The following is a 22360-nucleotide window of genomic DNA, read 5'->3' as shown; positions in this document are numbered from 1 at the left end:
CCTCTCTTTTGTTTAGGGACAACAGTTCAATTGTTATTACCCTGTACCAGTCTTCCCAATCTGATCTCATTCTACATTCAGTAAGCGATGCGGGCTCAGGGTAATGATCTACAACTGTGACAATTTTATTTGCGAAGTATATGTTATCTATTGTGGTTGCACTATTCCAGAATTCACATGAATTCACATAGTTCATTGCTATTTCATCATAGATTGCACTTTCAGGTGCTTTCTCATCTTGCTCTTCATTATTTCTTTTAGGTGCACTTTCAGGTGCTTCTTCATTATTTCTTACTATAGGAGCAAGGTCCTTTAGTTTACTAGTATCGATTTTAGCACGAGCAGTTTCGCTCGTTTCTTCCTGCGTGGGAAGATTAAAATCCAGTATGCCTACTTCCTTAGATTCCATACCATCGCCACGTCTTAACTGGCTTCCTTTCTTTTTTCTTTGGGGTATTTTTATGATCGATTGTGGTAAGCTCTCATTCCCCATTTTCATCAGACGTCTCCGGCTATTTGAGACTTGAGGAACTGAATTTCTTGTCCTTTTATTATTTTTCCGAGCTCCTAGGACAAGATGAGGGGTACCTTCTTTTGGTACTTCTACACTTTCTGGTGCATTATGTGCAGGCACATGCAACTTAGTGATGCTCTTCAAATCAAAAAATGATCAGACAGATCATTTGCTATTTTTTGTAAAACGATAATTTTCTATACTTCTTCATTTGGTTCACTATAGCGATGATCATATGCCGCAATTCCTTCGGCCTACCAAATAATTTCCCGATATTTTTCAGCCAAGGGTATATTTCCTCCTTCTAATGATGGAAAATTATTTTCATCAAAAATGCAATCAGCGAAGCGGGTCGTATGCAAATTTCCAGTTGTTGGTTCTAAATATTGGATTATGGACGCAGTCCCATAACCGACATATTCTCTAACTTTCCACAAAGGTACCATAGTGGTTCGATGTGGTGGCGGTATTAGCACATAAACCATACATCCAAATTTGCTTAAATGGGAAATTCTCGATATTACCCCTTGCACTAGTTGCATAGGTGAATGGATGTTATAGGAGGATGATCTATAATTAATGAGAGTTGCCCCGTATATAAGACTTGATGTGAGTTTGCCCGATCTTCCGAAAGGTAATATGATAAGTCGATTGGTGGAGCTTCGACGTTGATGATCAAAAGGCTTCGAATAGAACAGATCAATAACAGATCATCGTGGTTATTAACCGTGCCAAGACGCAGTTGACCTCGCCAAGAAGGCTTTTCTTGCAAGAGAATCGAGAACACAAGTAAGAACAGGTAGATGCAATCTAAATATTGCTAATTAACAATGAAGTACTCGAGTTTGGGGTTCAACAAACTGATAAATAGTGAAACTGTCTAAAACAGAATAATCTAAGCTAAACACGAGCCTAAATTATGACGGCTACCGTATATTTATAGGGGGATATGAGTGGGTCAACCTAGGGTTGTGCAGCCGTGGAAAGAGGCGTGCACAACTTGGACTTCCACCTCGACAGGATTACAGAACCCGATAGGGTCCAGAACAGTGACGTATCACATTATTCCTTCGACTCTAACTACACCATAAATAATATTTGGTCAGGCTCATATCCATTGGAAAGGGCTTGTCGTAAGCTTTACAGAATGTCTAAGATTGCCTAAACGGACTTCGTATGAGAGAGTTATGCCTGTTTTACTAACGTGCTATCTTGAGACTTGACCATGACCACGAATTCGACCACATCCACGACTTCGACTAGAGCTCAGCCTCGAGTCCAAGTAGACTTGACCTTCGAGGGGTGACATCCATGTAAGGTTGTAGTGCTTCTCTCACGTTCCTAAGTAATAAAATATCACAAGAATTTAGTAGTGATCCATCCAAGGAAACATGAACAACGAGAAACGAGTCCACCTAGTGGTCTAATTGTCGTGCACGTGCTCTTGTAATTGGACCTTGTATGATTTGAGGATTATTGGCGGTATTGATCATATCTGAAGGAGCCATGGGCTCATCATCCTCACCTCTTAAATTAGAATCGTTCTCGACTCAAGCTCGTCTTCTTCTCCCAAGTAGGGCTTCAAATCTGAAATATTAAATATTGGACTAACCCCAAAATCAACAGGTACGTCCAATTTGTATGTATTGTCATTGATTATCTCAATCATCTTAAATGGTTCATCAGCTCTAGACATCAACTTTGATTTTTTAGTTCTGGAAACCTATACTTCCTCAAATGCAACCAAACTAAATCACCCGGTTCAAATTTTATTTCCTTCCTACCTTTACTTCCAGTAATCCTATACTTTTCAGTCATGCTCTCTATATTCTTTTTAGTTGTTTCATACAACTTAAGAATAAATTCAGCACGTTACTTAGCATCTTAATTAAGTCTTTCAAAAAACAGGCAAAGGTAGTAAATCAATAGAAGCATGGGGATTAAATCCATACACTACCTGGAACGGACTTACCTTGGTGGTGGAGTGTACCGACCTGTTGTAAGCAAATTTAATATGCGGTAAACACTCTTCCCACATGCTCAAATTCTTCTTTAGAACTGCCCGTAACATGGTTGATAATGTGCGGTTGACAACCTCTGTTTGACCATTAGTTTGGGGATGACATATAGTACAAAACAGCAGTTTCGTCCCTAATTTATTCCAAAGTGATCTTCAAAAGTGACTCAAAAACTTTGTGTCATGATCCGAGACGATAGTATTAAGCACTCTATGTAGGCAAACGATTTCCTAAAAAACAAATCAACTATATTTGTAGCATCATCGCTCTTGTGACAAGGTATAAAATATGCCATTTTAGAAAATCTATCCACAACTACAAATATGATATCCCTCCCCCTTATTGTCTTAGGCAGTCCTAAAACAAAATCCATAGAAATAACCTCCCATGATGCACTAGGAACAGGAAGAGGTATGTAAAGACCATGTGGATTCAAGCGAGACTTAGCTTTATTAGAAGTGGTGCATCGGGACACGTAGCGTTCGATATCTCATCTCATCTTTAGCCAAAAGAAGTGAACAGCCAGCACATCTTCAGTCTTTTTTCTCCAAAATATGCCATCAATCCTCTTCCATGCGCCTCCTGTAACAACAAAAGACAAATAAAGCTAGCTGGAATGCATAGCTTGTTAGCACGATAGAGCTATCCTTCATTCAATACATATTTATTTCATGTCTTCCCTTCTTTATAATGTTCAAGCACTTCTTTAAAATCCAATCAGCAGCATATAAATCTTTAATGGTCTCTAAACCAAAAATCTTATGATCAAGTTGAGATAACATGGTATAACGTCTAGAAAGCGCATCAACAATCACATTGTCCTTTCCTTTCTTATGTTTTATAACATATGGAAAAGATTCAATAAATTTGACCCATATAGCATGTCGTTTATTCAATTTAGCTTGACTCTTAATATGTTTCAGTGATTCATGATCAGAATGCATAACAAATTCTTTAGGCCATATATAATGTTGCCAAGTTTCAAGTATACGAACTAAAGCATACAATTATTTATCATAGGTAGAATAATTCAGACTTGGCCCACTTAATTTCTCGCTGAAATAAGCAATAGGTTTACTTTCTTAAATTAACACGCCTCCAATTATAATCCCACTAGCATCACATTCTAGTTTAAAGGTCTTACCAAAATCAGGGAATTAGAGTAAAGGAACATGGGTAACTTGAAGGTTTTTTCTTGTATAGGTCCCCATTTGAAACCACTCATTTCTTCGTCAATTCATTCAATGGGACAACAATGGTGCTGAAATCCCGCACAAAGCGCCGATAGAAACCCTCAAAAACATGAAAGCTTCTCACTTGAGTAACAGTATTAGGGGTTGGCTAGCTTTTTATGGCTTCAATTTTGCTTCATCCACTTCTATTCTCTGTGGAGTAACAACATAGCTAAGAAAAGATATTCGATCCGTGCAAAAGATGCACTTTTTGAGGTTACCGAACAAAAGTGCATCTCTCAAAGCATTAGAAACAGCATGTAGATGATCAAAGTGTGACTCATGTGGCTGGCTATAAATCAAGATATCATCAAGTATACCACCACAAATCTTCCAATAAAAGCACGTAAAACTTCATTCATCAATCGCATGAAAGTACTAGGTGTATTAGTTAACCCAAAAAGTATTACTAACCACTCATACAAGCCAAACTTAGTTTTAAACGCAGTTTTCCATTAATCTCCAAGTTTAATTCTAGTTTGGTGGTATCCACTTCACAGGTCAATTTTAGTGAAAATTATAGAACCACTCAGCTCATCAAGCATATCATCTAACATAGGGATAGGGTGATGATATCTTATAGTAATATTATTAATAGCTCTAAATCAACATATATACGCCAACTACCATCTTTCTTAGGAACCAAAAGAACATGAACATCACAAGGACTAAGACTTTCTTGTACGTACCCGTGATCCAAAAGGTCTTGGACTTGTCGCTGAATTTTCTTAGTCTCTTCCGAGTTGGTCCTATATGCAGCACAGTTTGGCAAAATTGCTCCCAGAATTAAATTAATTTGATGTTCTATTCTTCGAATTGGTGGTAATCCCAGGGGAACTTTAGCTAGAAATACATCCAAAAACCCCTGCAAAAGGTTAGCAACAGCAGGAGACAAAGAGCTAGATATATTATCGAGTGAAACTAAGGCCTCTTTGCATATCAAAGCATAGCATAGAAGCTTATTAGCATAAATTTTAGCAAGATCAGATTTAGTAGCAAGTATAACACACCCTTTTATTTTAATTCCATCGGACTTAGAAGTTGTTGTTGCTTTCTCCCTTTTGGGTGGAATTTTTTTTTTCGCTACTTGCTGATTTTTAGATTCATTCTCAAACTCTTTTATCTTATTTTTAGCCATCTCTTGTTCACATTTCACAATTTTAGTAGGGGTTAAAGGCAAAAAAGTTATTTTCTTTCCTTTATACATAAGGGTGTACTTATTACTTCTACCATGATGTGTTGTATCAGTATCAAACTCTCATGGTCGTCCTAGCAAAAGAGAGCAGGCTTGCATGGGAACTACATCAAAATCAGCACAATGATGGTATGAACCAATAGAAAAATACACCCTAGCTATTTGCATTACCTTCTCCTAACCACTGTTGTTGAACCATTGAATATGATAAGGGTGAGGATGGTTTCTTGCGACAAGGCAAGCTTCTTGACCATATTTGAACTTACCAAGTTGTTGCAGCTTCCTCCATCAATAATGACTCGAACACGATAATCTTTGACTATGAGGAACATCCAAAATAAATTGTGGTGTTGTAGCTGTTCTGCTTGCTCCATTTGAGTGCTTAACACTCGCGGCATAATAAGGATCTGATAATCCTCTGTGGCAGTGGCATCAAACACTTCCTCATGGTCGATATCCGTCTCACGTCCATCCTCGTCACCTGCATCGTTATCTACAAGAGCATATTCATCCTCCACATCACTAACACTTACATATCCACCATCTTCTGTTACAATGTACACTCGCTGACTTGAGCAATCCTTCATGACATGACCTATTCCTTTACATCGGTGGCATACAATCCTGGTCGATCGCCCTGTAGAAGCAATCGAAGAAGAGCTCTTGGCTGGACCCTGCACACTTACGAATTTGCTTACCTCGGGAGAGTGTGACAATGTCAAAGGTACTGCTGAACGCGCCCTACTCGAGAATTGGGCAACAGACCATGTAGCTGAACGTGGGGCTATTTTAACTTGTCTTGGTGTTGATTTTGAAGTGGTCATGCTTCCAAAATTGCTCATTGGTCTTTGTTGTCATCCCTGCAATTCTTTTTCTGCCAAACATGCAAGTTGAAACAATCTAGAAATACTATTGTATTCTTTATAATCAACTATGTCCTGAATTTCACACCTTAACCCTCCATAAAAGCGTGCTATTGCAGCCTCTTCATCCTCAATAATATCACAACGCAAATACTAATTTGAAGCTCCTGATAATATTCTTCTACGGATCTATCACCTTGGTTTTAAGCGCTGCAATTTCTTATGCAAATCACGTTTAAAAGAGGGTGGAACAAATCTATTATGCATAGCAACCTTTAAAGCATTCTATATAGTAGGCGCTAATCCGTCAATGCATACCCTATTCCACCAGATGATTGCAAAATTTTAAATTTACTAGTGGCTTGCGTAACTCTATGCACTTCAGGAACTAAATGAGCATTAAGATTTTGTTCTACCATCATCTCCCAATCTAAATACCTTTCAGTATCATAAGCACCTTCAAAAGATGGTATAGTAAACTTAACCTTAGCAAATGGATCATTATTAATACATGGGTTATGTTGCTGAAAATTATTACCTCTCATACCTTGACAGTTGAAGTTCAATCGGTTCATTTGTCGTTCATCAAAGGTGTCACGTTCTTATTTTAAAATTTCATCATCCGCGATGGACTCCTTTTGTTTATAGGCTGCACCATGAGGATCCACTCGACTATTGTTCAGTGGCGGATTAACCAATCGATCAAAGCATGTATTGAGCATTGCAATGCTTTCATTGAGTCGCTGCAATGCGGTATTGGTTCCCATAAGCTTCTTGTCGAAGTCGTCATTAATAGTTTGCCGATAATCATCCAGCAACATTGTGAGTTCTTCCCTCAAAACATACTCTTTCGTGCCCGATGCTTCTCCTGCCATAGTTAGTCGAAGATAGAAAATAATGAAAGATAAATTATCCCTATCGACTACTAGGTGGTGGAGGTGGAGTCACACACTCTCAAGCGTCTTACTATGCTCTTGCAAGTGTTCTTACCAATCACGGCAGTTGGCACAATCGGTGGCTGGTTCATGATACCTTATCGAGTGCGAGTGAGGTAGTTGCAAGAGAAGATACCGTTCTGATCGAGAGAAGGTGTTGCTGGGACAGGCAATATTGAGTAGCAAGGAATAGCAATTAATGAAATCAGATTAGCAAAGCTGAATAAAAGTCCACAGTACTCACAACAGTTGCTGGCCCGAACACGTTCCTAGAACTAGCTCAAGCAAGCTGAAGACTATATCAGACACAAGCACAATACAAACAAAATTCACAATGCAAACTAATTTTCTCTTTTTTTCTCTCTTTTTTTGCACTCTTTGCTTTCTTTCTTTCTTTTTATTTTGGCACTCTTTGCTTCTTGCTTGCTTTTTTTTTTGCGAATGACACAAACTCAAAACTCTTCTACTGACTTTTCTAAATCGAAAGAGGTATATGGGTCACAGACTTTTTCTGAAGAGCAGGGGTATAAACGTATATGGCTACAGTATTTTTACAGGGGGACATGACGGGGTCAACCTAGGGTTGTGCAGCCATGGAAAGAGACGTGCACAACCTGGACTCCGACCTTAACACGATTACAAAACCCGACAGGGTCCAAAACGGTGATGCATCACCTTATTCCTTTGGCTCTGACTACACCATAAAGAATATTTAGTCGAGCTCATATCCGTTGGAAAGGGCTTGTCGTAAGCTTTCCAGAATATCCAAGATTGCCTAAAATAGACTTCGTATGAGAGAGTTATGCCCGTTTTACTGACGTGCTGTCTTGAGACTCGACCACGAGCACGACTTCAACCATGTCCTTGACTTCGACTAGAGCTCAGTATCGAGATTGAGTAGACTTGGCTTTCAAGGGGTGACGTTCGGGTAAGGTTGTAGTACTTCTCTCACATTCCTAAGTAATAAAACATCACAAGAATTTAGTAGTAATCCATCCAAGGAAACATGAACAGCGAGAAACGAGTTCACCTGGTGGTCTAGTTGTTGTGCACGTGCTCTTATAATTGGACCTTGTATGATTTGAGGATTATTGACGATATTGATTGTATCCGAAGCAGCCATGGACTCATCACCTAGATAGAAATAACTCTGTTCGGTCCTGGTATCTTCATGCATAGGTAGCCATGATGGATGATTACGCCTAAGCTAGATAGTGTTCATCTCCTGAAGATGGCATTGTACTGATAAGGAACATCCACCGTATTAAATAGAATGTTTTACTATCCGCGCATCCCCTCCCTCGCCCAAGGTTACCAGGAGCAAAATCCACCCGAGAACTTCAATAGGCCTTCCTCCGAAGCCTTGCAGTAGGGTCCCTGCATGTTGCAAGTGGCTCCTAGACCATTTGATCAAAGGCTTCTACAAATAAAAGATCTGACTGCCCCCCCCCCATCTATTAGTACTCAGTGCCCCTCGGACCCGAAAAGTTTGCAGAAATGACGAAAGCATACGTGTGAGGGTAATCGAGTACTCACATGTCTTCTTGAGAAAAAGTGATTGACTGGTGAGACCATCGAGACTTTACGATCATGGGACATGTTCCCACATGATTGACCCTTTGCACATACTCCCTTCATTGCCTTTTGGAGTCGAAGTCATAACTTGATCCTCCGGAGATAGCCAATGTCACATTCCTAGCTCCTTCCACGTTCTGGACTAACCTTGCCCCCTTCAAGGGAGCTTTGATGGCCATTCTGGGTGACGGCAGTGGCAACTCATGTGTCTAGGAATGACATGAGGGGGGCGCTTCGGTCTAGGCCGTGGGGTAGTAAGCTGGGTGAGAAGCCATTGGAGGGACCCAGAGGCTGGGCTACTTCGCGTGTCCATATGGTGCATCACTCGGGGATCATAAGAAGGTTCGGAGCCATAAGGTCCCGAAGATTGCCTGCTCATCCCTTCCTCCAAAACCACGACATGAGGGCATGACTTAGTGGTATTGCCGACATCCTCACTATGCACCAAGCAGTGAAGTGGTCTTGGCACTCAATGTCGTGCCCACAGCCCCTCATTGAGCTCCCATTTCTTTGCCCGTTTTTGTCTTGATCCTCCTCAACGCTAAGCAACTTCGCTTGTGGCCCCTTGATTGATGGAAGTGATGGTGAGATTTGTGTTTATTTGAGGACCGGTGAGAGCCCTTCAGGTGTTCATCCCTTTCTTTCCTACGAGGTCCACTTTCCTCGCTCGTCTTGTGGCTTCGGGCCTCCGAAGGTGGCTTGGTGGCATGCCACTGAAGGTCATCGTCTTTTGCCCTCGAATATTCTTCTATCTTGGTAAACAACTCATTGACGTCTTTGATTGGCTTCTGTGCCAGGCGCGATGCTAGTGCCCTTGCCCAAAGCCCCTGTCATGTCGTGTCCATCACCATGTCATCGCTGAGATCCTTCGCTTGGCACTTCACTCGCACAAAATGATGGGTGAAATCCTTTAAGCTTTCACCCTCCTTCTGCTTTACTGCAAATAGATCCCCAACGATGATCGAAACTGCGTAGTTGCCTTGGAAATGCGAGAATAATGCTTCCCGAAGCTGCTCCCAAGAGTATATTTTCCCCGGAGGGAGGGAAGTATACCACGAGAGAGATCCCCTTGATGGCAAGGATGAAGACCTTAGCCATGGTCGAATCATCTCCCTCGGCGGACTCCACCACGGCTTTGAAGCTCATTACGAACTCCTTTGGGTCAGTTTTTCCATTGTACAAGTGCAGTCATGGCATCTTGAATCCCAAAGGCCACGGTCGCATTTGTAGACCCAGAGACAGCGGAGAATTTTGGTCTATTGCCCATAGTCAGATAGGTTCCTCTGACTCTTGCCGATAAGCCACCTCTGGGTCACTACTTTCGCTGAGTCCCCCAGAAGGTCCTTGCTGGGAGGACATGCGCTGATGGAGGGACCTGAGCTCTTCGCGTAGCTCTTGTATATGCTTGTTTGCTTTCTCCACTTGTTTCATGTATTGAGTGTTGTTGATTTTGTGGGCACTGGGCCTGTGGTCCCCTTGAATGTCTGGTACGTCGCATGGTCCTCTTGAACATCCGGTGTGATCGCACAATCCTCTTGAACGTTCAGTGCGGTCGCTCCGCCTACTCCATCTCTACCTTCTCCAAGTGCTTCAACTCTGTGGGGCCTCGGCTAAAGCTTCGGCCCCTTTGGCCGATGTGGCCTCTCCTCGTTGCGAAGGGGTGACCGAACCACCTTCGACATCTTCCACCTCCTGCACTTTCTACTTCCTAGTCTTCGGTGGCATGAGGGATCACTACGTGGTCATGGGTTTGATCCCCACGAACAACGCCAAATGTTGGGATCTTAATCACAACATAGAGAACAATGCTCACACAGTTGACTAATAATAAGTGGTGTATTGATTGTTCATTCCTTTCACAATAGTTGGGTAAAGGTATTTATAGCCGTAACTCAACCATCTCAATCACCATTACATTAATGCTTCTGTTTCCCTAGAATATTCCAGTGGTATTACAGTTAATACACTATTACAATATTATATCAACTAGGATGTGCCTCGTGTCCACAACCGCATGCAATGGCCAACCCTTCGGACGCTGGCGAACTGCCTTCAGGTCTCCCTTCAGTTGATTATGATCACCTCAGGGTTCTCCTATGGATTCTTCACCTTGTCATGGTTGGCCTTTTGCTCCGTTCTTTACCCATGCCTCCCGATGGGGTGCTTTCGGCCTCCAGGTCCTCGCCCTTCGCCCTCCGAGCTTCGCCATCGTCTCCGCCCTTCGGGCTACATGTTCCCTTTAGGATCGTCACTTGCACCTCCGGATCTTCTGTTCTCCGTCGTATGACCTTCAGTCTTATCCCTGTGGAGTACAGTGAAGACATCTCTAACACGGCATTAGCATTACTACCTCTTGTTTGGGGTGGCTGACGTGGCCAAAGTCAATAGAGGGACTGACGTTATACCATTCTCCTAACAATAGAACTATTAAAATTAATTCATACTATTATTTGTAGTCATTTTCTATAGCATCAGTGGATGATTACGATTCTTTTCTTATATTCACTAATGATTTCTCTTAATAAGGTTATATTTTTGCTATTAAAGATTAATCTGAATCACTTGATAAATTTAAGATATAGTGCAGAGTCCAAACCATGCCACAACCGAGGTGTGGTACCAGGACGGCACGCACGCACGCACCATTTTCCACAAAGCATTTCTCCGAAAACTACTAGTGACGTCGCATATAACTGCCAGTCCCCGGATGTCAAAAGACTTGCCTGAATGAACTATAACTACTGAATCTTTTCGATTGGTTTTCCGAGACTAATTCGCAGAGGATGTTGACCTTCAGAAAAAAAACTGTAACTTATAGAAGCAAGCTGTACAAAAGGTGAAAAATCCATTGATCAACAAGACAGCAGGTGATCTTTTCGATTGGTTTTCGGAGACTAATTCAAAGAGGATTTTGACCTCAGCGCATGGCTTCTCACGTTCAAGGAAGACCAGAGAGGTACTCGCGGTCGCAGACCACATTTATCAACAAAATGTGGTCAGGTGGCAGAAGCACAGCCGGGTTACGACTCCTACGGTGCATGGTTGCTGTGATCCCCTCCTGTGCCACCGCCGCAATCAGGCACGCCATTAGAAACGCTCGCCCTGTTACTGTTCACCGCGATGGAGTATGGAGAGTATGAAGAAGCTGTGCTTCCATTGCAGTTTCTGGTCCGTGCAGCTGTACTGCTTCTTGTGGTTTTCGTTCGAGCTTTGCGGCCCTGAAATAGAAATGAACAGAAAAGCTAGACGTGAGTGAATCAAATGCATGCACAAATCACAATACATTGCTGCAGCATATTACCTATTTTCCCTAAAGAGCTAGTATAGAAATTAACTTTCTTCATGCTAGAAATATTAGTTCCAACCAAGAAATAGGTGGAGCAAACACATCATCATCATAGAAAAACAATAAAATATAAACATGACGAGAATGCTACTACATCTTCATGAAGCTATCTCCAACTAGCAAACTTTTTTTCTCGAACGTCCAACTAGCAAACTAGATTAAATCAAGAACTAGAAAGCCTCAAGGTCCAGATAGGTCCCAAAAGCAAAAAGAAAAGGAAACTATCCCAGCCACTGGTACTGAATTGAGATAAAGAGCTTCACAAAATTAATCCTTAAAAATAAAGAAAAGGAAACGATCCAGCATCAGGCCATGTCACCCAAAACCACTCTAAATTTGAGCCAAGGTTGAAGTGAACAGCTTTAACATTTGAGGGTTGAAAAGTGAATGGTTTCATGGTCGAGGGTTGAAAACCAGACTGAGCTCATAGTTGAGGGTTGTAAAATGGACTTTTTCCTTTTCTTGAGATGATGATGATCTCCAATTCTGTATGGAACTACGGATGTTCTTATGGATTTCTTTTAAGGCCTTTTTGTTTTTGGCTGAAGCATACTAGAGGATTCTGTTATGTTTTCATCCGGTCCCAACAGGAAAAAAAAAAAAAAAAAAAAAACTTACCATAATAATTCATATTAGACAGTTCGGCATGGTATGAAGAATGCAAATTCAGATATGAAGTGTAATGAAAGCCGGTTCATACCAACTGCTTGATGCATCTGAGTTATCCCGTTCCAACATTATGAGTTCAATTAGCCTCTTAATGTGATTTAAGATACAGATGGTTTCATTTAGATATTGTCATGTCATTATCAGCATAATCTAGATTTGCACCAAAAATCAAACAGAAGTCCGTAATCAACTTTTAATCAGCCCAATAAATAGTGAAGAGTCAATTATAATGCTGGAAACTGAATCAGGTGCACAAAGGTCAGATTGATGAATAAAATCTTTGGACAATGATCATAATTGTAACTGAGAGCAGAAATTAAAACAATTTAAGCAAATTCCTGAAACAGCGGTCGATCTATGTAATAGTTGTGGGGTCAACGACCCACATTATTTCTCAAAAAGCATCCAATATATTATGGGGCAATTGCAAATTTGCCACTACTTTGAACCGTTATTGTAAACTTGCTACTAGAAAACTGCAAAAATACCACCAGAACTTCATTCGAGTAGCATTCTTGCAAAAAATAAAAAACCAGTGGCAAATTTGCAAATACCCCATATATTATATGCCATGCTTTCTAATGTTAAGCCCTAATGTACCAACAAATGTAGCCCAGCCTCTGCCAAATAAAAATTTTGTTGCGTCCTACTTCTACCTTCCATGCCATTTCTCTTTAGTGCTAACTCCATCAGCCAATAGAAAAAGTTGACCATGAATCCATCAGTTGATCGTGTTGCAGAATTATATGGCGCCATCTGATCATATCTTGGACTCAGCAACCCCCGATCAATGCCAAATTTAGGCATATGACCTTCAAAGGTAGATTTGCCTTTCCAGCACTACCTAACAGCTGACTGCCATCTGTTAGACGGAAATGAAATGGCGTGGAAACCTCACAAAGGCTTGGACTCTTGGCTAGCTAAGAGAGAACACAAAAAGTGATGGTAAATAGGGGATTGGCACTCAAAGTAGTACTAAACAAGGGACTCTCTCTTTATTTAAAGAGCAATCCAGAAATTACAGAAATTTAGGAAAAAAAATGGAGTTCAATAAATTTTATATTAACATATCATTACAATTTGACCTCACAGGGTAATCGTTATCCATAGTAAAATCTGTGGCAGAGTTGTCAAATTTCTTCCATTGGGACTAATGGTTTTTTGTACATGGCATATGAAACAGTTCATAATGATGATTTGGTAAAGACTAAAGACTAACCAGTGGATCAACCAAACATATACTGTTTACACGTAGAAATAATTTCACATAATTAACGTTTTGGCTTGAAAGTTTAAACTGCCTTATTTTAGATAGCTTGAAATTAAATGGTCTGAGACCTTTAATGAATGGGGGATGCTATTCTTTAGGCGCCTGAATTTTTAGATAGCTTGAAAACTTTTAAGTTTTCAAGCGACTAAACTCTAGGAATCGTGTTAATGAATACATTACTTTGAACTCTGAAGTTACTGTAATGACGCAAAAGGCAAGCGACTTTTAGTAACTGTCTTGCCACCTGGCAGTTTGCACTACATAGCCTTTTCCAGTAAAACAATACATCACAGGTATACATAGAACAAGTAATTAGTTACTTAGCCAAATCGGCAGTAACGCTAGACAGAAGGTGGATTAGCTGACAGAAGGGCTTGAGTCAACTCTATCGTAGAGTTTGGGGTTGAACTGAACTGTACAGAGTTCAGAGGTCTGAACTCAACCTTTTGTTAGTAAATCAAGAGCCTAATTCAACAATTCAATAGTTTAATGGTTGAATCTAACTTTTTCATTATAGTTAAGGGCTTCTCAGTTCACCTGCAATTCCTTCTATCTGCATGCAAATGTGTTTAAGAACATCCCCAAAACTGAATTAACTGGCTGGATGTTTTGTATTGATATGTCACCTCACAGGACAATGCAATTCCAGTGAACACCTGCAGCAATCACGGCCACAATTGGAAGGGTCAAGAACCTTTGTTCTGCCAATGACAAAAGCTCATAGAACAGCAGTGCAATGGTTCTCACTCAGATTACTTGATCATACCAAATCCATGAGGGAAACAATGAACCTAACATATGAACGTCACTAAGATCAGCACATAACACACAGCTCAGCAAGCATAGTCCATTCGATTCCAAGAAAAATCCCAATTCGAGCCTTCTCTGTCAGTACCAGTTCAACGGTGTAAGCATTGATTAGGAGGAGGCTCGGAGCTAAACGACTGAACGAAGTAACTGAGATCCACAGGGACCGGGAATGGTGGTGGATTACCTTGCCCATGCACTTCTCGAGGTGCGGCGCGAAGCGGCCTGCGACGACATGGCGGCCGCAGTTCATGCACTCGACGACGTCGGCGGCGATGGCGGGGTGCGTCTGACCAAACACGTCAACCCCGCCCTTGCTCCCGCCGCCCTCCTCGCCACCCCCGCCGGACCCGGACCCAGGGTGGAGGTCTCCGGCGGCGGCGGCGGCTGCGCGCTCGGCCCAGACGCAGAGCTCCTCTTCCTCGGTGTCGACGCTGCGGTCCAGGCCGAGGCGCGCGATGCGGTGGCACTCCGACGCCACGTCCGCCACTGCACAGTCCAGGAGCTCCTCGAAGCAGCTCAGCGCCAGCTGCCGGCGCGAGCGGGGGGAGGGGAGAGGAGAGAGATTCACCGATCAGATCGCGAATCGGAAGAAATCGGAGCATGGAGATTGCGAGAGGAAGGAAAAGGGCGGGCGCGTACCTGGGATCGAGGGCTCAAGGGGGCGTCTTTGGAGGACGACATGCTGCCTGCCCTGCCTGACGGCCGGTTTCTGATCTGATGTGGGGTTTTTCCCCCTCTTCTAAACCATCATTCTAACAAGTCCAACATTTTGCATATTCACATTTATTCAAAAAAGACATTGCATATTAAGCTTATTGTATAAACGGATTAGTTGATTAAATAACATAAAAGTTATAGTCCCCATATAACACGTTACCAAAATACTTACGCTTTAGATTTTTCTAATGGATGCAACAACGAAATCCAGAGCTCTTTTAGAATGGTTGCACGATTAGTTCTAGTAAGTGCCATAAGGTGATCTTTAAATAAGTAAGAGTTAACTCGGCCAACATTTTAACTTGGATACTTACCAAAACCTGAGCGAGACAGGTAGCACTCAAACATAGTTGATCCTTAAATTAAGGTTTAAACTGCTTTTTTAAAACACTGCTCTAAACATCGCTACAATTTCGAACACAATAAGTTGGAACCTGTAAATCCAATTTAGTTTGACCCATATACTTGATAAGGTTTCCATAAAACCGGTTTTTTCTAGAATAAGTGTATTTTAGTGGAGAGTTTAAGCCGGTGACGGTGTGAACCCTCCGCACGTAAGCCCACCGATCGTGACCAATTTTTGTTATATATTTTCATTTTTCAAATTTAGCAAAAATAAGCTCCCATTTGAAAAAATTGCAAAAAGTAGATGTATATCGCCCGCTGGTCCTTCCAACAGGCGATAGGTGGTGGGCCTCATGGTCGAACAGGAAAATGATTAAATGCAAAGCCATGGTGGCTGCCACGTCGACCTGTCGCCCTTCCAACAGGCGACACAAGCGTCTGTGCGCAGCGGCCCACTGGAAAAGTCTACACAAAGCGCATTTGGCTGGCAGTAGAGAGAGGAGAGAGAGTAGAAGGAGAAGAGGAGAGGAGAGGAGAGGGGAAGGGAGGGAGAAGAAAGCATCGAAGCCCTGTCGGAATTCATCTTCGGTGAAGGTAAATATTCTGATCTTTGTATTTTTTTAGTAATATATAGTAAATGTTAGACCTAGTTTTTTAAGATAGTTGCACTACTATTACATCTATTATTATTTATCAACTATTAGACATAGTTTTGTAGAGTAGTATTAGATGTGTGTTTTTTATGTTCTATTTTTTAGATCTAGCAAATATAGGTGTTGTTAGCTAAAATTATAGTAGAGTTTTTTTATCGTTAGTGGGCAAGTATGTCAGATAAGTGGCAGTTCATGATTTTTTTTCATGGGGACAGGGATATTGTTTATGGTCCAAAAGGGGTAGATCTGTCCGTGTTTGACTCAATGTAAAAGGGTATAGCTAGACCAATACAGAAGAGTGTTAGGTATTTGTACGATTGGTTAATGCAAGGTCTCAAATTAGATCCCAAGCGACAAGAGATGACTATTAGCATTGTGAGCAACCGTAGGACTGATGATGTTTACTGGAAGGCGTACCCGTTTAGTGAAACCTAGGTTTGGATGAGGTACCTATAAGATGTAATTGATAAAGGTTGGTCACCTATGTTGCTTGTGCAATAGAGGTACAAGGAGGGAGTTGGGGAGATGCAGGGGTAGAGGCAATGTGGAGGAGGAGGAGGAGGAGGATGAGATAGTGGAACACAAGGTTGGAGAACCGGATGTCGGGCCTTCCTCGGCCATTCCGATGGAACCAACTGGTAAGGCACATGAGTGAGAACTCATCTCTGACTTAATTAAACTGATGGAGCGGGAGGATTGGGAGGACGAGGTAGCTCTTGAATATAGCATATCGGACGACGAGGGCGATGTTCCTGTCCCTGCAGACTGGAACAATTTGGATTTTAACAACCTAGCGGTGAATGAATGAAATCAAGTACCATGGAAGTATTCTTAGAACAAGGCACCCCAAGGGGCTAGGTACACTACCGGCTAGGGTGTCAAGAATGATGTGGTTCAATGGGTGACATCTCTTCGGAGCCAGTTTGTTGTTGTGAAGTCCAGCCATAAGGAGTGTGATGTGAAGTGCATGAACAATGGTTGCCCATGGTGGGTGCACGCCTTCAAGGGAAAGTGAGTTGATTATTGGGAAATATCTATAATTGTGGACCACAATTATTTGATGGATGAACTTGAGAGGAGCCACATGAACCTTTCATCAAGTTTTATTACTGATGTCATATATGCTCAGATTGTGAACAACCTCAACTATGAATATGAATTCATAATCAGGGCAATTGAGAAGGATTACCAGTACACTATCAGCTACAACAAGGCTTGGAGGATGAAGAAGAATGCAATTAAGGTGAGGTTCGGGACCTATAAAGCATCGTATGATAATCTCCCATGGTTGCGTCGGACCATTACTTAGAGGAACCCTGGGACATACTTTGACATTGATCACTACGCATCGGTGGATGTAGCAACTTGGTCCTGAAGCACACATTATTTACCTTCTTATCATGTATTCGAGCTTTCGAGCAATGTCGTCCTATCCTTTGCATCGAAGGGACCTTCCTTACTGGCATGCATAAGGGTCATATGCTAACTGCAATTGAGGTTGATGGAAATAACCAAGTGTAACCGATGGCCTTCGCCTTTGTGGAGAGTTAGAACACCAGTAGTTGATATTGGTTCATGTATCGTGTGAGGATACTTATTGTGAAGGATCAACCAAATGTGTGCATTATACATGATTGCCATGCAGGGATTCTTAAGGCAATACTTGACTGTAAAATGGTACAGAGGATGCCACAATCAGTCATGTCTAGCTAGATTTGCAAAGTTGGCGGTGCATAAGGCATTTGGGTGCTAAGTTCTTCTGGAAATTCAAGAACAAGAACCTAATAAACATGTTTAAGAGGTTGTGTTATTAGAATCATCAACGAAATTTCAATGCCCTATGGAAGACACTAAATGAGCTGACTAAGAAGCAAACACAAGAGCGTGCATGGAGGCCAGTGAGATAATAGGAGGACGTACCCATTGCTCTGTGTGGCCTCCCAATGGATCATCTAGATATGAGGAGGAGGATCGGGATAGCTATCAGGTCATTCAGTGGGTGGATTGAGAATGAGCTGAATGAGAAGTGTGCTCTACTCTACGACACCAACGGGGCGAGGTATGGAATTATGACTACAAATTTAGTTGAGGTTATGATTACGAGGTTTATTCGAAGATGAAATTGCATCCTGTAACCACAGTATTTCTCCCTTTTTTTCTACCCCAGGCTTTGCAACATTTTGAAATTGGGAAAATGTGATAGGAACAGGTGCTATTAGTGTACACCTGGGTGATGAAATGTGTGAGAGGATTGCCTCTAGTCGAGGTTGTAGAGTTCATTATGCAAGGAACATGTAAATACTTCATGGACCGTTATGCGTTAGCTTTACCAGTAATGAATAATGCTCACCTGATATATGGGACCAAGATCACTCAGTACATGGCTGACAAGATGGAGAAGACAAAAATACATCAGTTGAAGCCTATGGGTATTGCATAGCACATGTATAAAATCATGTCTATGGACAAAGGCAGGAGGGGGCAAGCATGAGAGAGTTATTCGCGAGTGTATGCTATTTGAGGACAGGTGCAGTTGCTACAAGCCAATGCTAGTGCACAAGCCCAAGCCATGCTCTCATGGTATTGCTGCTTGTGCTATGATGGACATGAGGATTCGAAGGTATATCTCCAGCTACTTCAAGAAGGAAGTTCTCTTCGCCACATGGAACCATGAGCTTTATGGGTTCGGGATTGCAGGTTCATTCACAAAGAAGCCTGGACTGGACAAATTGTTTGTCCTGGATCCTGACAAGATGAGTAGAGGATGGGGTGGAGTAGGATGATAAGGATTCATAATGACATGGACAAATCCAAAGTCAGGCGTTGTGTGAAATGGTGCAGCAAGTGTAACGCAACTAGCCATACTCACAAGAAATGTACCGTTGGTTTATCAGGTGTCAACGCCACCAAAGTAGGTCCTTCTGGCTTAGCTTCCGATGGAAGACATCCTCGTGCTCATCGTTTGTCTTCTTCATCCACTCATTAAGTTTGCTTCCTGTTGTAATTTGTGTTGTAATGATTATTGTTGTAACAAACATTGTTGTGTGTAATTCTTGTCGCCAGACTATTATTATCACTTTATGATGTAAAGTGATATGTTGTAAGGAACTTTGTTAAGTTCTATTTGTCTTTTTCGAATAATTGATGTATTGCCTTTTTATATTACATTTAATTCATCTTTCACACAGTCTAATTAAGTTTTGTATTTGTAGTTATGGTTCTTGCCTACCCGGAGCTGCTTGACCCACAGCTGGATGTTAGGCACCACTCCTACTTGACCGTTGTGCATGGGAGCAAGCTCTCCATACTACAACCACATGTTTTGGACGAGCTCATGAGGCAGGACGCGAGTTGAATCCCTAAATTTGCACTTTCACGTACTTAAATTCTTCCTTGCAAAAGACATCTGTCACACCCGGTTTTAACGGATAAAACCAGATGCAGCTTATGTGTGCCCAGGATGTTTAACACACATAAGGATGTCACAGGTGAAGTAACAAAACCAATACTTTAAAGAAATAAATGTCGAACTCTTACAAAAATTGACATATATTGTCTTCTATGTAGATATCTGCAGCAGAACAGAACCACTGGTGCCCAACAACACTGCAGGCAACCGACCGAGGGACATGCGCCTAGAATGTCACAACCTTGTCCTTATAGTCTTCAACATCATCATCGATAACTCCATAGGCAATCGACGGAGAACACCTCACTAGAATGCATCTTTCACGAGGTCTTCGAATTCTTTCCCAGCTGAGTGTTTGGTTATAGCAAGTGTGAGCACATGTCGTACTTAGTAAGTTGTGAAGAAAATATTATGCATATGAAGGCTTTGATAAGGTAATGCTAGTTTGGCCCTTTTGCGTAAAACAGCATTTAAGTAAAAATATTTGAAAAACAGTAGTAATTAAGTATATGACTATAAACAATCGACCACTTTAAGATTCCACTTATCTTGATTTAACCAACTGACCACCTCAATCAAGGTTCTAATCACCAAGGTTGAACACCCAACACCTCAACCATGGCTCCCACCACCAAAGTTGAACTACTAACCACCTCAACCACAATTCCCACCATCGTGACTGACCCATACCTTGACTATGGTCCCCACCACCACAGTTGACCACACTAATCAAACCATCAAGTTATAATCATAGTAGGTTTTTTGTGTTGCTCGTGACCGTGAGCACGACTGAATATTTAGTTTTAACTCTGCACAGGCTATACTTTACCCACAAGACGTGATTTAATCACCTGCAAGCAAGTGACCAAGTCTCTATTTTGCCTGTATTAGCTAGACACTTGCACACATCCAAGGTGTGTGGCTAGGAGATCACTACAAAACCTACAATGCTCCTCTCAGCACATGTCTACCCGCTAAGGTTTCACCGCCGCATGATTTCACCTCAACAATGGAAGCCCCCTCTTGCGCATTTCGGATCCCAAGACATTGTCCATTCACAGCTCTTCAGCCTGATCTACACTAGGCTGAGAGTAAGAAAATTAATTGACTAGGCTTGACCTATACCAGACTTGTGGTTGTACTATAAACACAGAAAGGTCACCCCACGAACCGGTCCTTAGATTTGAGCAAGACTACCACTTCCCATCACACATCAGCCTCATCATACCACTTGCTCAAATTACTATACCATGTTGCTACAAAAATTATTCCATCATATTTTATCATTGTTGTATAGGACCATTATCAAGTTCGTAGAGCATTAATCATGATTACCATCCCAAAGAAAGGCTAAGCATCATCTACCCTTTCATAACCCAAAATCATACTAAGGTGATAAGGAAGATAAGGGAAAACTAGGGTAAAGTCTAACTCTTGGAATTCTCAACAAATTATTAGCATGCATGTTTATAAAACAAAACATTTAAAAACTGGGATAAGTATGTTCAAGAACATAACTTGTCTTCACTCGACTCAGTTGGGTCTTCAGAGAAGTCTTGGACTTGAAGTCCTTCTAGCTCCTTTGGAACATTGACTAATTGCTAAAACTATCGACAAACAACAAAAAGAAAAACACTAAGAACAACATACCAAACATAATCAAAACACTTTCAAAACACTATGGTTGGATGGATATGATTTTAGAGAGAAAAAATTAGATGCAAGAATCGCCTAATTTGGAGTTAGGATGAAAGATAACGGTTCTCGGAAGATGGATTAGGCTGAAAAGGAAATGTTGGTTTACTGGAGTTATCTTCCTATAGAAAAAGGTTTATTGCACAACCATTATGTCAGACTTGACAACATCATTGTGCAAAGTTCAAGAGGTATAGGGCTGACTATCACTGACTAGGCTAAAGAGGATGATGTGATGCTGACTTGGCATGCCATGCAAGAATCGTCTTGGATTAAAGAAGAGGTGAGCTGAGGTCTAGCCTCAACCGTCCGTGATGGATCAAATGGTTGGAGGCTACGCTTCTGGATTAAGGATACTACCGGTGACTCTACGTAGCAGCGATATCTCGGGTTTCGTCGAAGACCACGACCGGGCGCGTGGCCACTGACATCGATGCAGGGCTTCGGTGGCATTTCAGTGAAATGAGGGAAGCATGGCATAGAAAGCGGAAAGGGTAACTCAAAGGTATGATTGGTTTTGAAAGGGGTCATCCGAGGTAGTGGCAAAATAATGACAACTGCTGCTAAGTTTGGTGGTGACTTTGAACAGATGCAGCAACAAAGATGCTCGTGTTTTCGAAGATTAGCTATGAATTTTGATGCACCGTCTGAACAAAGACGTTCATATATCCCGGGAACACAATTTTATAGCACGAATTTGGGCAGACCATCCCCAGAAAGGAAGATCGATCAACGGAGATGAGATGGGTGACGGCTGCAGCATGCTGCTATTGGCAAACACGTTTCGGTGGAGTTGCTGCACAACAGGTGAAAGGATCCTATGGTCATGTAGAAGACTTCATGGGACATGTCATGACGCATAGGGTACATCCATATGGCTTCCAGATTGATGAGGAACGCGATAGCAAACTCGGTGCGCGCGCAAAACGCGTCAAGAAACCGGACAACAGGCATGATAACCTTGATCCTGACGGTTTGGCTGATATACTGGACTAATCGTTTGGTGAGGGAATGGGCAACATCATGGGTCATGCACTAGTGAAAGGGAATTGCGATTTTACCTTTGGTCAGCCGGGAACGTCGATATCAATCGGCGACGACGCAGCTGTCCACG

The 22360-nt window shown here is 41.8% G+C and overlaps 1 protein-coding gene across 3 annotated transcripts; it reads right to left on the bottom strand.

The window, feature by feature from the left end:
- Positions 1–11137: 11137 nt before the first annotated feature.
- Positions 11138–15137, bottom strand: LOC133885890 (SAGA-associated factor 11-like). 3 transcript variants are annotated; one of them, XM_062325656.1, is made up of 4 exons: positions 15067–15137; positions 14612–14953; positions 14384–14502; positions 13278–14273 (listed from the first exon to the last, which is right to left on the bottom strand). In XM_062325656.1, exons 1-4 carry the CDS (start codon positions 15106–15108, stop codon positions 14240–14242), a joined length of 537 nt encoding a protein of 178 aa, XP_062181640.1. In that variant the 5' UTR covers positions 15109–15137; the 3' UTR covers positions 13278–14239. The 3 variants fall into 3 exon arrangements, with proteins under 3 accessions (XP_062181639.1, XP_062181641.1, XP_062181640.1); XM_062325655.1 differs by lacking the exons at positions 13278–14273; positions 14384–14502 and adding an exon at positions 11138–11550; XM_062325657.1 differs by lacking the exons at positions 13278–14273; positions 14384–14502 and adding an exon at positions 11575–13267.
- Positions 15138–22360: the final 7223 nt, after the last annotated feature.

Source organism: Phragmites australis, chromosome 11 (assembly GCF_958298935.1).
Source record: "Phragmites australis chromosome 11, lpPhrAust1.1, whole genome shotgun sequence".
NCBI classification, from domain to species: Eukaryota; Viridiplantae; Streptophyta; class Magnoliopsida; order Poales; family Poaceae; genus Phragmites; species Phragmites australis.
Note: the sequence above shows the minus strand (reverse complement) of the source record. Positions and strands in the feature narration are given on the sequence as shown.

Bases quoted from the DNA above. Each gene is read 5' to 3' on its own strand.
- LOC133885890 (XM_062325655.1), bottom strand. From the start codon at position 15,108: ATGTCGTCCTCCAAAGACGCCCCCTTGAGCCCTCGATCCCAG. The intron at 14,954-15,066 runs GTACGCGCCCGC...TCGCGCCGGCAG, and splicing joins CCTTGAGCCCTCGATCCCAG to CTGGCGCTGAGCTGCTTCGA. The intron at 11,551-14,611 runs GTAATCCACCAC...TTTCTATTTCAG, and splicing joins TCGAGAAGTGCATGGGCAAG to GGCCGCAAAGCTCGAACGAA.